Source organism: Buteo buteo, chromosome 2, assembly GCF_964188355.1.
Source record: "Buteo buteo chromosome 2, bButBut1.hap1.1, whole genome shotgun sequence".
In the NCBI taxonomy this organism is placed as follows: Eukaryota; Metazoa; Chordata; class Aves; order Accipitriformes; family Accipitridae; genus Buteo; species Buteo buteo.
Window position 1 is genome coordinate 26,494,570 of NC_134172.1, and position 12,385 is coordinate 26,506,954.

Sequence of the window (12,385 nt, forward strand, 5' to 3'; positions counted from 1 at the left end):
TGAGCCTGCCACCTTTCAGGAGTCTGGAAAGGCTCTAACTACACGGCTTCTCAGAAGTGGGGACTCCCCATGCAATGTATAGAACTACAGCCACGGAAGGACTTGAGCACCGCTTTAAAAAATGCCACTGAGGCTGCATCAGAAGGGGCAGGGGGGAGGTGTCTACCCCAGAGGAAAAGTTCGTTGAAATAAAAACATAAAATGACAATCCCAAGTAACCTGTTAAGTGCAGCTGACTGAAAAGGACAAACATCTGCCATATTTTTGAAATCTAAGTGTAAAGCTGTAATAAACTGTCAATAGTAAATAACTGAGGTTGGTTTGCACTTAATATGAAATCTTACCCAACTGGCAGATTTCCTTTACATATTTTTACTAATTAAATAAAGTCTATGTGATTAACAAGTTAATTTACATGCACAGTGGGAATGTGCATGTTGTGCCTTCAGGAATCAGTGTTGACTTGCAGTTGTCATACTGGCTTATAAAGGAGACATTAAAACATTCTTTAACAAAAACATACATAAAGAAAATGACCTTCCATAGTTACAGTTAACAGCAGTACCCACTTTTGTCACAGGTGCAAAAAGAGAGTCACCAGTGAGGTTGTACCCAAGGACCACATCATTGATTGCATCAGTATTGTAAAGGCTAAAAACCAAGCCTAAAGTATTTTTAGTGGCATGCAGTTTAGCTGGAACCACTAATTCAAGTCCTGTCCAAAGACTTACATCAAAACTGCTCCAAGCTCCTCAAGAGCTGTCTCAAACGACACAGAAACAGTAAGCTGTAAAGATAACCTTTTAAGCGGAAAGCCTGTACTACAGGATCCCCATTTGCAAGTAGATACAATAGTGAAAAACTCTCAGCTGTTACAAAAATTAGTCCCGAGAGCCTGAACTGGCAAAACATGACAAGTGCAGAATTACTAACTTTTGTTAAAAGGTGTATTCTTGCTGCTCTTGTATCACAGAGGCATTTTAGAATACAAATAAAGTGCTTTGAGAGACAGCTTTAATATGCTTTAAGAGAACAGAGTACTTGTGGTCATGATATGTTATCACTGCCATTGCTTTACCTAGCCATGTCCCACGGGGCCAAAAAACAAAGACCTCACAAAATCTGGGGTTCTTGGCTCTACCACACACTTAAATGAGTAATTAAGACCTAGAAGTTTCAAAGATAGATGCATGCTACTTATGCAAGTAGTAATTGTGCAATATGTTTCAAGAATGGCTTCATTTTTAGCTATGGGAATTAAGAGAATAAACCCTGCTTTTCTCACAAGGGACCTACTAAGTATAGAACCTTAGTACAGGACCATGTGGAAATGCAAAGTGCACCAATCAGTCAGATTCATACCAAATTACATGCATTTACAGCGCAAAAATTTCTGGAGAGACACTCCAGGTGCATCCTCTGCAGCTGACTGTGGAACAGTGACACAGAGAAAATCAGAATAAAGGATTCTTCAGATGTGAGCCAGCAGACTACAGGATAGCAGGAGGAAGCTAAGAGGAAGCAATGCAGTTAAATCCACTGCAGAACAATTCAGCTACTTAAGCAGGAGATGCAGAGAGTCCATGGACATGCATCACTTCCAATAAAAGACACCCTTCCCGAAAGCTCCCAAGAAGAAATGATTCTGCAATGACAGCCAGTGGGCTCCCCGGGTGGAGCCAACGTTTTGTCTTCTCCACTTCTCTGTCCTGTCTATTTACATTTGAAGACTGAGAGCAGGGATGGGTTCTGATGACTCCAAAGAGCTCAGCCAAGAGCACCCCTTTCTCTTATTGGGGCAAAAATAAAGTGGAAATATGCATTAATTGGAAGAAAATAGATCTACTCCCCAGCTTTAGCTGAGCTTACACTGTGCAAAATCCCTCGGGTAAATCAGGCATTTCCAATTCCAGTCAGGCCATAGACTTAACAGTTGCCTTTCAACCCACTTCAGCTTGAAAGAGAGGCTAGTCCTATTAAGGAGAATCAGGAAACTGAAGAGGATGCTCAAAATTTAGGATCAACATTGTAAAACTTGGAATCCTCTAGAGAGGAACTTAGAGGGGGGTACTTTTAAGAAGTCCTGAGCCCCTGTCCCCTGCTACCCTTAACTACTGGGTATTCAGCAACTCGCAGATCAGAACATTTCAGCTCTTGCCTACATAAAAAAGTTAATCCATGCTAATTTTATTGGGCATAACTAAAATAAAAGACATGCTGTTTTCAATTTTTGACAAAATACCCTAACCAATGCTCCTTGCATTACCTTTCAGGCTAGGTAAGGAGTGATCAAACGCCACAGACAGCAATCCCTGTCTCTCCCTCATGGTAGCTCTAATGGCCTTTCACAAGGCCAACAGAATAATCATACTAAGTGCACTGTAATCTCAAGGTGTCATTTCATCGAGGTTCCATTGAAATGGCAGCCATTAATGAAGCTGCACTTTGACTTGTCTAAAAATACTGAATTAAAACTCTTTTCTGCCAACATTACATAAATATGGTTGGCTAAAACACATTGAATTATCCTAAATTATCACCTCAAATTAGGTTTCTTAAAGCTTGAGGGTTTTTTTTAATTCAAGTTATTATTTAAAAGCAAAAGGAAAAATCACAGTAAGTTATCAGAACAATATACAGTGGCATATTTAATGAAGAATATACAGATATGTGTAAAACACATACATTCTACATTTGTGACAGAAGAGGAAAAGACTCTGCAGCATTGGTTTGGAAAGACCAAAGGGGAAGAAGCTGGGAGTGGGGAAGATGATAGAAAGGCTACAGCAAAACTGGAGTTGAAAAAAACCAACTACTTCCAAATGTACTTGTAATCCATTAACACTGTATCTTATAAAATTCACAGAATAAAAGCCTTCACAAAGTATTAGGTACTTATCTCGGCAGAAATGGACACCATTGCTTATTTCTACACAGACTAGTGATGCTATGCCAACGTGATGGCACTGAGAGGGCCCCAGCAGTGAAGGACTTCTGGGATGGGTGGTTGGGAAGGCAGGCAGGCAGGCAGAAGCTGCAAAAAAAGTGGTGGAAAGAATGTAAAGGTCTCTGTGAGATCACTGATCTGCAAGGTAATCACATAAAACTACAGAGGGATAGATTAAAGAAGCAGATAAAAAAAAAACACCCCAAGAACTATGAACAGCTTGAAAGGAGATGAAGGTAAAATAGGATTTTAATCCAAACAAAATACATTTGGCACCTGAGACAAGAAAGTCAAAGTTGGCGTGAAAGAGAGGCATGCAAGAGATTAAGTGTAGCTGCCCATGAGTCAGTACCAATGCAAGCAAGCCCTCCAGCCACCGCACACTGCATGAGGGGAGCATCTGTAAACAGATCCCTGCAAATTATGTCTATTAATTATGCAACTGTTACCATAATACCATTGAAAGAAATAGCCTCTATTTTACATTTTTTAAAAATTTATTTTAGCAGGATCATTTTCTTCTATGTAAAAAATGTTATTAAAGAAGATGATTTGTTCTTTGTGTCCATTGAGAACAAGACAAAAAGCAGTCGACTTAATTTGCACCAACGAAGGTTTAAATGAAACCTGAGGGTCAGGGATGAAGGCTGAGTAGGGAAACTAAGAGGCTGCAAATCCTCGTGGGTGAGTGGGCATTTCTTTCTTAGCATCAGACTAGAGAAACATCTACACAGGATGGCTTGGGGCCGTGGAAGTGGCGTCAGGGTGAGGAACCACCGTTAGATCCGTGGTTCCCGCCTTTAGCTGGCAAAGCTTCACCAAGACACGCGTCCGTTCCCCAGCCTTTTAAACTGTTCGATACGTGACTGAGGGGCAGCCGGCTTCATGAAGACCGAAGCTGGCGCGTGTGGAGGGTGAGATCCACAGTCACTGTTCTCCTGAATCGGGACGACTGCCTGAGCCCTCCTCGTGCCCTCCGATTCTCCGGTGGGTAGGAAGGACGGCAGCTGTACATACACCTTCGGCCGAGGGCGCCTGGCGTCCGCCGGCAGACGGGAAGGGCGCAGGTACCGCGGGCGGCTGCCCTGCTTTGCTGCGCCCGTCGGGTCTCGGCCCGGGCCGCCCGCGGCTCTCGCCGGATCGCAGGGACGCTGCTCTGCCTCTCCGTCACGGTTTTTGCCCAGGCAAGCGACGCGCCCTGCTTGGGACACGAACCCTTTCTCCTCGGGGACCGAGAGCCAACGCCGGCTGACTGCCACTTCTGAGAGAAACAGCCTTTACGCCGGCGGGACGCGGGCCCACGGAGCTCCGCTCTGCCTCTAAAAAGCCTCCCCGGCCACCGAGGCCCCGACCCCGCCGGCAGGGCAGGGCAGGGCAGGGCCGGGCCGCGCCGCAGCCGCCCGCCCCTGCCGGGGCTCAGGCGCGGCGGCCCCGGCCGCCGGCGGGAGGCGGTGCCCCGCGGGGGTCGGCACGGCGGGCGCCCAGGCCAGGCCAGGCCGGGCCAGGCCAGGCGGTCCGGGCCGCGGCCGCCCCTCGGCGGCGGGCGGCGCCGCAGCCAGCAGGGGGCAGGGCCGGCCGCCCCGCTCCTCCCGGCGCGCCTCGGCTCGCCGCAGCGACATCCGCCGCCGGCGGGAAGGGGCCGGCGCCGCGGCCGGTGTCGGCGTCGCGCTCGCTCCCCGCCGGTCTCGCTGCCCGGGGCCGCGGGCCCCGCCGCCGGCCGCAGGATGCCGCTGGGGCTGAAGCCCACCTGCAGCGTGTGCCGCAGCACGTCCTCCTCCATGTGGAAGAAGGGCGGCCAGGGCGAGATCCTGTGCAACAACTGCACGGCCCGCTCCGCGCCGCCCGGGCCCGCCGCCTTCGCCACCACCTCGGCCGCCGCCCAGCACAGCAACGGCGGCGGCGGCGGCGGCGGGAAGCAGGTGAGCCCGCAGGGACCGGCCGGGCCGGGCCGGCCGTAGCCCCGCGCCCGGGGCAGCGCCCTTCCGTCTATTTACTCGGCAATTTCCCCCCTAGAGCAAGCAGGAGATCCACCGGCGCTCTGCGCGGCTGAGGAACACCAAGTACAAGTCGGCGCCCGCCGCCGAGAAGAAGGTCTCCACGAAGGGCAAGGGGAGGAGGCACATCTTTAAGTTAAAAAACGTAAGGTGGCGTGCGGCTCTCGGCGGCGGGGATGGGAAGCGGCGGGCCCCCGGGGCGGACCTGGAGCCCCGTCCCGTCCCCCGAAGAAGCGGCTCCCCGCGGCGGGCCCGCAGGGCCCGGCCCCCGCCGGGCTCACCTTGCCGGCGCGCTGGACGCCGGCGCGCTGGACCCCGGCGCGGAGCTGTGCAGCTCCTGCCGCGAAACCGGCCTGAAGCCTGGCCGGGAAGCGGCCGTAGTCGCCGCCAGAGCCGGAGCCGGTTTCTTCCTCTGTAGCGCGGGCGCGGCCGCCGGCGTGACCCACCGGTCCGTCCGCACAGCATCCAGTCCTTCGGGCTCGCTTCTCGAGGGAAGGGGTTGTGTGTAAATAGAAACCAGCCGTGTAAGTTTAGTACTCGCTTCTCCGCTTAAAATCCTGAGGGTGAAAATGCTAACCTTATTGTTTCCAATTTTAACGTACAGATGTTTGAAATGTTTGCGCCCCATTTCCTGTGTTTGCTAATTTTCTAAGAGGACAACGTATCAGTATGTTGTCTAAAAGGAAAAAACCCAACCTGGAATTATATTACATGGTTGGTTTGTTTTAACCCTCTTGATTTTCCATTTCTATGTTCTTTTCTTAGCCCATCAAGGCTCCTGAGTCTGTATCCACTATAATTACAGCAGAATCAATCTTCTATAAGGTACGGTTTGTGCAAATCTGTTTGAAAAAAAAGAGCTCACTGTTTCTGTTTCCAGTGTCAAAAATTATCACAGATAGTGAAAGCACTAGGGGTGTATCCCCAGAAACTGTTCCTCCTTGCCTAGCAGTTGTGTAGGATTTTGCTCTGCCTTATGTTCCTGCCATTAAGTCTTGCAACGTAGTTCACCACAGTAGTTTACATATTTGTCTTCGTCCCATTTTTTTCTTCCAAGAAAAAGATGCATCTGGTTTCCTTAGTAATTATTGCAATCAAGGTTTTGAAGCTTTTAACTTTCACCGTGCAGAGGTCAAGCAAAAGTGACTATAGCTGATTACTTAAATTTGTGTGATGTTTCTGTCATGGTTTAACCCCAGCCAGCAGCTAAGCACCACGCAGCCGCTCACTCACTCCCCCCCCCACCCAGTGGGATGGGGGAGAAAATCAGGAAAAGAAGTAAAACTCCTGGGTTGAGATAAGAACGGTTTAATAGAACAGAAAAGAAGAAACTACTAATGATAAAGATAACACTAATAAAATGACAACAGTAGTAATAAAAGGATTGGAACGTACAAATGATGCGCAGGGCAATTGCTCACCACCCGCCGACCAACACCCAGCCAGTCCCCGAGCGGCGATTCCCTGCCCCCCCTTCCCAGTTCCTAAACTAGATGGGACATCCCATGGTATGGAATACACCGTTGGCCAGTTTGGGTCAGGTGCCCTGGCTGGGCATGAGAAGCTGAAAAATCCTTGACTATAGTCTAAACACTACTGAGCAACAACTGAAAACATCAGTGTTATCAACATTCTTCACATACTGAACTCAAAACATAGCACTGTACCAGCTACTAGGAAGACAGTTAACTCTATCCCAGCTGAAACCAGGACAGTTTCCTACCTTAGGCACAGAGAATGTTTCCTGTAGAGGGCGTGGGTTGCACTGCCCTAACATCTAAACTGGCTCCCATCTCAGAGCTGAGTGCAAGCAGTCTCAAACACCCTGGGAACAGGATCTATTGACTATTGCAATGAAAGCAGAAGCTAGCCTTCCTCGCATTCATGCTTGAGAGAGTTTTTAACAGCATGCCAAGGTGTTAGTGTTTTGAAGTTCTGAAATTTGCTTTTGTTTTGCAGTAGTACAAACAAAACATTTGAAATGTCTTTTCCCCCAAAGAAAAGGTCAGGATAGCCAGTGGGAGACTGCACAGCCAGAGGAGAAGTGGTAGACTGAGCTTCCGTATACTCTCTAGAGACCTGATGCTTCATGTCTGGCATCCCAAATGAATCTCTGCTGTTGACTAGTTCAGAAAAGAATTAATGTCTTGAGTGTTTTTATCAGGAATTCCTAATAATTTCTTTATTCCTAAGAAGTTTTATTTAATGTGATCTTTTTATGCAAAATGTTTCTATTTTGATACTTTGCTGTGCTGTTGAGAAGGGGGCTGTTTGTTTTTTTCGTGTTCTTTTTATCTTTTTTAAAAACAAAACCTTCCTGGATAATTCTTGGCAAACTCTGGTCTTGATGGGTAGTGCAGGCACTGCATTGTGCTGCGCAACGCTGTTACAACATGAAGTGAGTTGCCTTTGGTGCGCAGCCTCACACATTGCAGAGGACAATGGAAGGTGGCAGGAGGTGGATCTGTGTTTTGGGACTCCTTTGCATTCAGATGAGTGAACTTCTTCATACACAGAAAGCTGCTTTCCCTGCGCACACAGGGAAATTACTACAGTTACTTTTTCTGGAAGGTGGTGTTGCACTCTCCTGCTTCTGACGGAATGAGACCATCTCCACTCTGCAGACAGGAGGTGTAGCCTCAGACTCCTAGACATTGGGTGATTGTGCACAAGCGGTGCTGATGACTGCTTAGGTGAGACAGCGCTCTATCTTACGCCACCGTTCTTTTGCATGTGGCTGAATTAAGGCTGTCTTTCAAGACTGCAGTAATTTGAGATACGGATACTTAAGCTATGAATCAGAATCACAGAGTAAAGCTTCTAAAATCAGATTGTTTGATTTAATTATCGTTTCTTCATCTTCTAGGGTGTATACTATCAAATTGGAGATGTTGTTTCAGTGGTTGATGAGCAGGATGGAAAAACATACTACGCTCAGATCCGTGGGTTTATTCAGGACCAATACTGTGAAAAGAGTGCTGCGCTAACCTGGCTCATTCCTACGCAAGCCAGCCCCAAAGATTGTTTTGACCCAGCATCCTATATCATAGGTAATCTCCAAGTCTTTGTTTTATACAACTACTTACATGTGCCTAGACTAATGCAGAGTTGTGTTTTTTTAATTAACCTTTTTGCTTCATTTATTTATCTTCTGTATATAATATGATTAGCGCTACTGCAGTGAGTGTGATTATCTGAGTATTTGCGCTCACAGGCACAATTACAGTCTTGCAACTTTAAAGATCAAATTATTACTCCATAGATAGAATTGAAGTTACTACACTATAAACCTGATATACCAGTCCAAGCTTTTTCTTTTAAAGTGACCTGAATTAGCTGATCTTCATCTCGGGTACTTAAAATACATAGCATGCAAGCACTGGCATAGAGAGTGTTCTGCTACTGATGATAAAATTATTAATAATTCAGAAAAATCCTCTTCACAGGCAGGCCACAAATAGTATCTATTTAAAATATATTAACAAAAGTACTTCATTCAAATAACTGAATGCTTCAAATGAGGGGAAAAAAAAAGAAAAAGATCAGCTCAGGAAAAATAAAGGTAGAGGTGTCTTGCCTCGTATTTGAGGCTACTTTGGCAGGAAGGTCACTGATTGAAGAGGAATCCCTCCAAGGGATGTTGGCTGTTGTTGCATATTTTTAAGTCCTGCATACTCCAATTTTATGCCTTTAAATTTCGTCTTTGAAGATTTTTTTTTGTTTCCTAGGACCAGAAGAAGATCTCCCAAGAAAAATGGAATATTTAGAATTTGTTTGTCATGCACCTTCGGAATATTTCAAATCTCGATCATCTCCCTTCCCTACTGTTCCTACAAGACCAGAGAAGGGTTATATATGGACTCACGTGGGACCTACTCCTGCAATCTCCATTAAAGAAACTGTTACCAATAATTTATAATTTTTTAAAGGAATACTTTGGACAAGTTACTTTGGGTGTATTCTCAGGTCTGTGAACCCCATACAAGAAGTTTTAAAAAATTATAAAATTTTCATTTTACTTTATGGATTATGGTATTTATTTATTTTAAATTATATCAGATCTTTAAAGTGGAAGTTTTCTTTCCATTTGATGCATCATTTCTGTGCTCTGTTCTTCAGACATCATTGCTCATTTTGGGACAAAACCACAAGTTTCATGTCATCTTCAACTTTAGTGAGCAAATAATTGACTTCTGAAAGTTGCCTTTAGTGTTCTTATTTTCTAACTTATTTTCCAGAGAAGGAGTTAAAAGACATACTCTTAATCATCCAGCACTTTAAATACTTACTTAATTTAGTTAACTGTGACTGCAGGTTTTGTTTGCTTCTTAAATAATTTAAGACTAGCTTCAAATAAACACTAAACTTGGTCAGTGATGCAGTTAACAGTTTTCTGTTACACTGGAGAGGAGTGACCTACTTAGATTTCTCTTCTTCAGATGAAAACCTATCCTCTGCAAGGCAGTACTCTATTTAACAGTCACCTTTTAAGGGAATTTTGTTCAGCTGAATCTAAAATGTGGTCCTATGTCTGTAGCTTCCTGCTAAACTTTGCTTATATAAGGGGATAAATTTCTTGGAAAGCTGGATGCAGATTTAAAAATTAATGTTGTTTGGCTTTGCCATCCTGGCATCCTTATGGCAGAAGTGTATCTTTATTTCCTGAACAAACCAACACTGATGTATGATTTGAGTTTCACATTGTTACTATTGGGGGGGGTGTGTGTGTTAGTTTGGTGTCTTAAAATTGATTTTAAATTGTTTTTTCAGTCTTTGCAATTAGTGATGGTAAGAAAAAAAATCCTCAAGTAATTCAAATGAAAAAAAAAGCATTTGCTAAGGGAAATAAAGACTAATTTTATATATTGACAGTCACAGTATACCAATGAAAATATTTAAATAGCAGAATGGGAAAACCACCACGTACTAAAATACAAATGTTAAAGTTTTCTGCACTAAGCTTTTTACAAGCCAGTCAGCTCCAAACACTATGAAATATGCTTGTATGGCCTGAATTCCCTGGGGTTAGTGGTTCCTGCTGCCTATGAAGGATAAGAGCTGTAAGTGGCCTTAAATGCCTTAAATTTACATTCACAGATCTTTTCAGCTTTTTTTTTTTTCTGACATATGTGACCATAGCACCCAGAAGCCCCAAATCAACTTTAGTATATTGTATGAAAGTCTATAAAAGTTGTACTAGGCTTATGTTTTTACTTTGTGAAAAGCTTTGATTTAAGATGAAATCTATTTTGAAAGTCTGAGGTATTGACAACTTTTAATACAGTGGGACCCGTGACAGCGCGAACCAGCTATACTTGTTTCAATCTGCAGCCTCAGTTCTGCCCTCTTCAAATACAAGGAAGAATAGTCAACCTTAAGGAGCAGGTGCTAAATTTGAGGGATACTGTCAGTTGTTCAAAATACTCAGAAATTTGTAACAGTGTACTGCTAACACGGAGTTAAGTCTTAAGTAACTTCAGTTGCTACACACGTGAGATGTGTGCTCATGTTCAGTGCATTGCAGTAATTAATCCCAAGGTGACCTCGCTCCTGGCCTTCCTCTCCTTTCTCTCCTTTTACTTCCTCTAGATTTCTTTTTTGCTGATTTATCTACTTGTCAGCTGATTAAACATAAAACTTGTCTTCTAAAATTTTTTGCTGGACTCCCCAATACAGGAAAGGAGCTCTGCATTTAAACATTTTTATTTTGTTTGCTGCAGTGTGATATGAAGCTACTGATACTACCCCTGACAGATAGAACGATTACAGGTACTGTACAGTATGGGCTAACTCATGTCAGTACATCTAATAGGTGCACATCAAGTAAACCACCTGTGTATTAATTTATAAGGGTACATACAATTGCCCCAATAATCAGCAGAATGCTTGAGGTGTTTAATGTGGTTATGCTTGTCGGGGTTTCCTGAGGACATCGAGCACAGCGAGACTGTCTTTAGCTGCAGTTGGCCAACACATTTTGAAGCCCCCAAAATTGTTGTTAGGGATGGTAAGTAATAAACTATCATCAGTGACATGTATAAAGGTAAGTCCTGAAATTACTGCAGCTGACTTAAGCTTTTGCTCCTTTTCCTGGTCTGTTAATAAACTGAATAATTCCATGAAACATATTTAATTGATTTCTAATTCTGTTTTTGTTAACTTCTTAAACTGACTTCCAGATGCAGCTGCCTTCCTATTGATACTCTCAGTGTTTCCAAGAGACACTCTAAGAAAGGAGCGGATAAATGGTAATATGTTCATGAGAAAAACCTGTTTTGAAATACAATATATTTCACTTACATGTTTTGATTTGTCTTGCCCTTAGTGTTGCAAACCTGTGGACAGAAGAATGAAGCTGGGGCAGAGCTTAGTGGGAGAGCGGGATCAGTCCTGGTAGTTTTAATGGTTTCCAGCACAGATAGTTCAATTCTATCTTTTTACTGTAAGTATTGCTAGTTTGGGAGATGCAAACAGAACTAGTAGAAATTGAGTGACTTGATAAAACAGATATAAAGCTGTCATCAAAATTGTGACAGCTTAGATTATTTGTTGTTACATAATCGGTTAATAGTATGTAACTTTTGTCTTGTGAGCAAATAAAAAGTAACATAGTTGCAAATGCAGTTACTCCCCAAATTGCATTCTAGTCATTTTATGGTGGGAACCTAAGGCATAAGAGGCAACCTGTTAGCTCAAAATGCTCAAGCAGAATGTAAACCAGTGAAAGAAGAATGCTTAAAAGACTTTATCTAAAATAATTCCAAGTATTATATGTCCGATTACAGTCTAAAAAGACAAAATCTTTTTTTGAGAGCGCTATGGAACAACCTCCCTTAGTAAACACTAAGTATTTTTATTTTCGTTTTTGATTATACTGGGAAGTGCTAAAAAATAATCCAAATGGGCAAGGATTCTGATGGTAAGGTCCCTAAAGAGAGTGGATCCTCAGGCAAGGTCTGTTATTAAAGCATTATAATTTTATTTATAGGTATTTGAACAATGGTACTGTCCTGTTGTTCATGGCTAGAACATCAACCAGTAACATGGGAAGAATGAATGACTCTCCAGACAGCTTCTTATGGACATAGCTGAAAGAATGGGACCTCCGAGAGCAATGTCTCTCTCTGAAAATTTATCATATTAGGAAAATGAAGGGCAAAAGGAAGACCTGCAAAATGGACTCAACAGCAGAAAGAATATCACAGGATCCCATGGGGACAGGCTTTGATGGCCTGCAACTGAAGGAGCTGAGCTCACTCATTATTCTCTTTTCTTTTTTGGTATCCCCTATGTCAAAATTGAGGTAGGTTTCATTCTTGCATCATTGGACTGTGGGTGGATACACTGCTACTGAATTTATGGCCTTGTGTTAAGCTTCAGAGCTTTGTGACCAGTCAACAGACGTTTTCGTTAAGCAGTTCTAGTTCTAAAGATGGAACATGTA

General features: G+C 43.8%; 1 protein-coding gene across 1 annotated transcript; it reads left to right on the forward strand.

Moving 5' to 3' along the window:
* The first annotated feature begins 4,548 nt into the window (after nucleotides 1–4,548).
* On the forward strand, nucleotides 4,549–9,015 carry GATAD1 (GATA zinc finger domain containing 1). Its single transcript, XM_075049194.1, has 5 exons — nucleotides 4,549–4,866; nucleotides 4,961–5,086; nucleotides 5,707–5,766; nucleotides 7,808–7,991; nucleotides 8,670–9,015. Exons 1-5 carry the CDS (start codon nucleotides 4,672–4,674, stop codon nucleotides 8,858–8,860), a joined length of 756 nt encoding a protein of 251 aa, XP_074905295.1. The 5' UTR covers nucleotides 4,549–4,671; the 3' UTR covers nucleotides 8,861–9,015.
* Nucleotides 9,016–12,385: the final 3,370 nt, after the last annotated feature.

Coding starts and splice junctions, on each gene's coding strand:
- GATAD1 (XM_075049194.1), top strand. CDS start 4,672: ATGCCGCTGGGGCTGAAGCCCACCTGCAGCGTGTGCCGCAGCACGTCC. Junction 5,087..5,706: donor ACATCTTTAAGTTAAAAAAC/GTAAGGTGGCGT, acceptor TTCTTTTCTTAG/CCCATCAAGGCTCCTGAGTC. Junction 5,767..7,807: donor CAGAATCAATCTTCTATAAG/GTACGGTTTGTG, acceptor TTCATCTTCTAG/GGTGTATACTATCAAATTGG.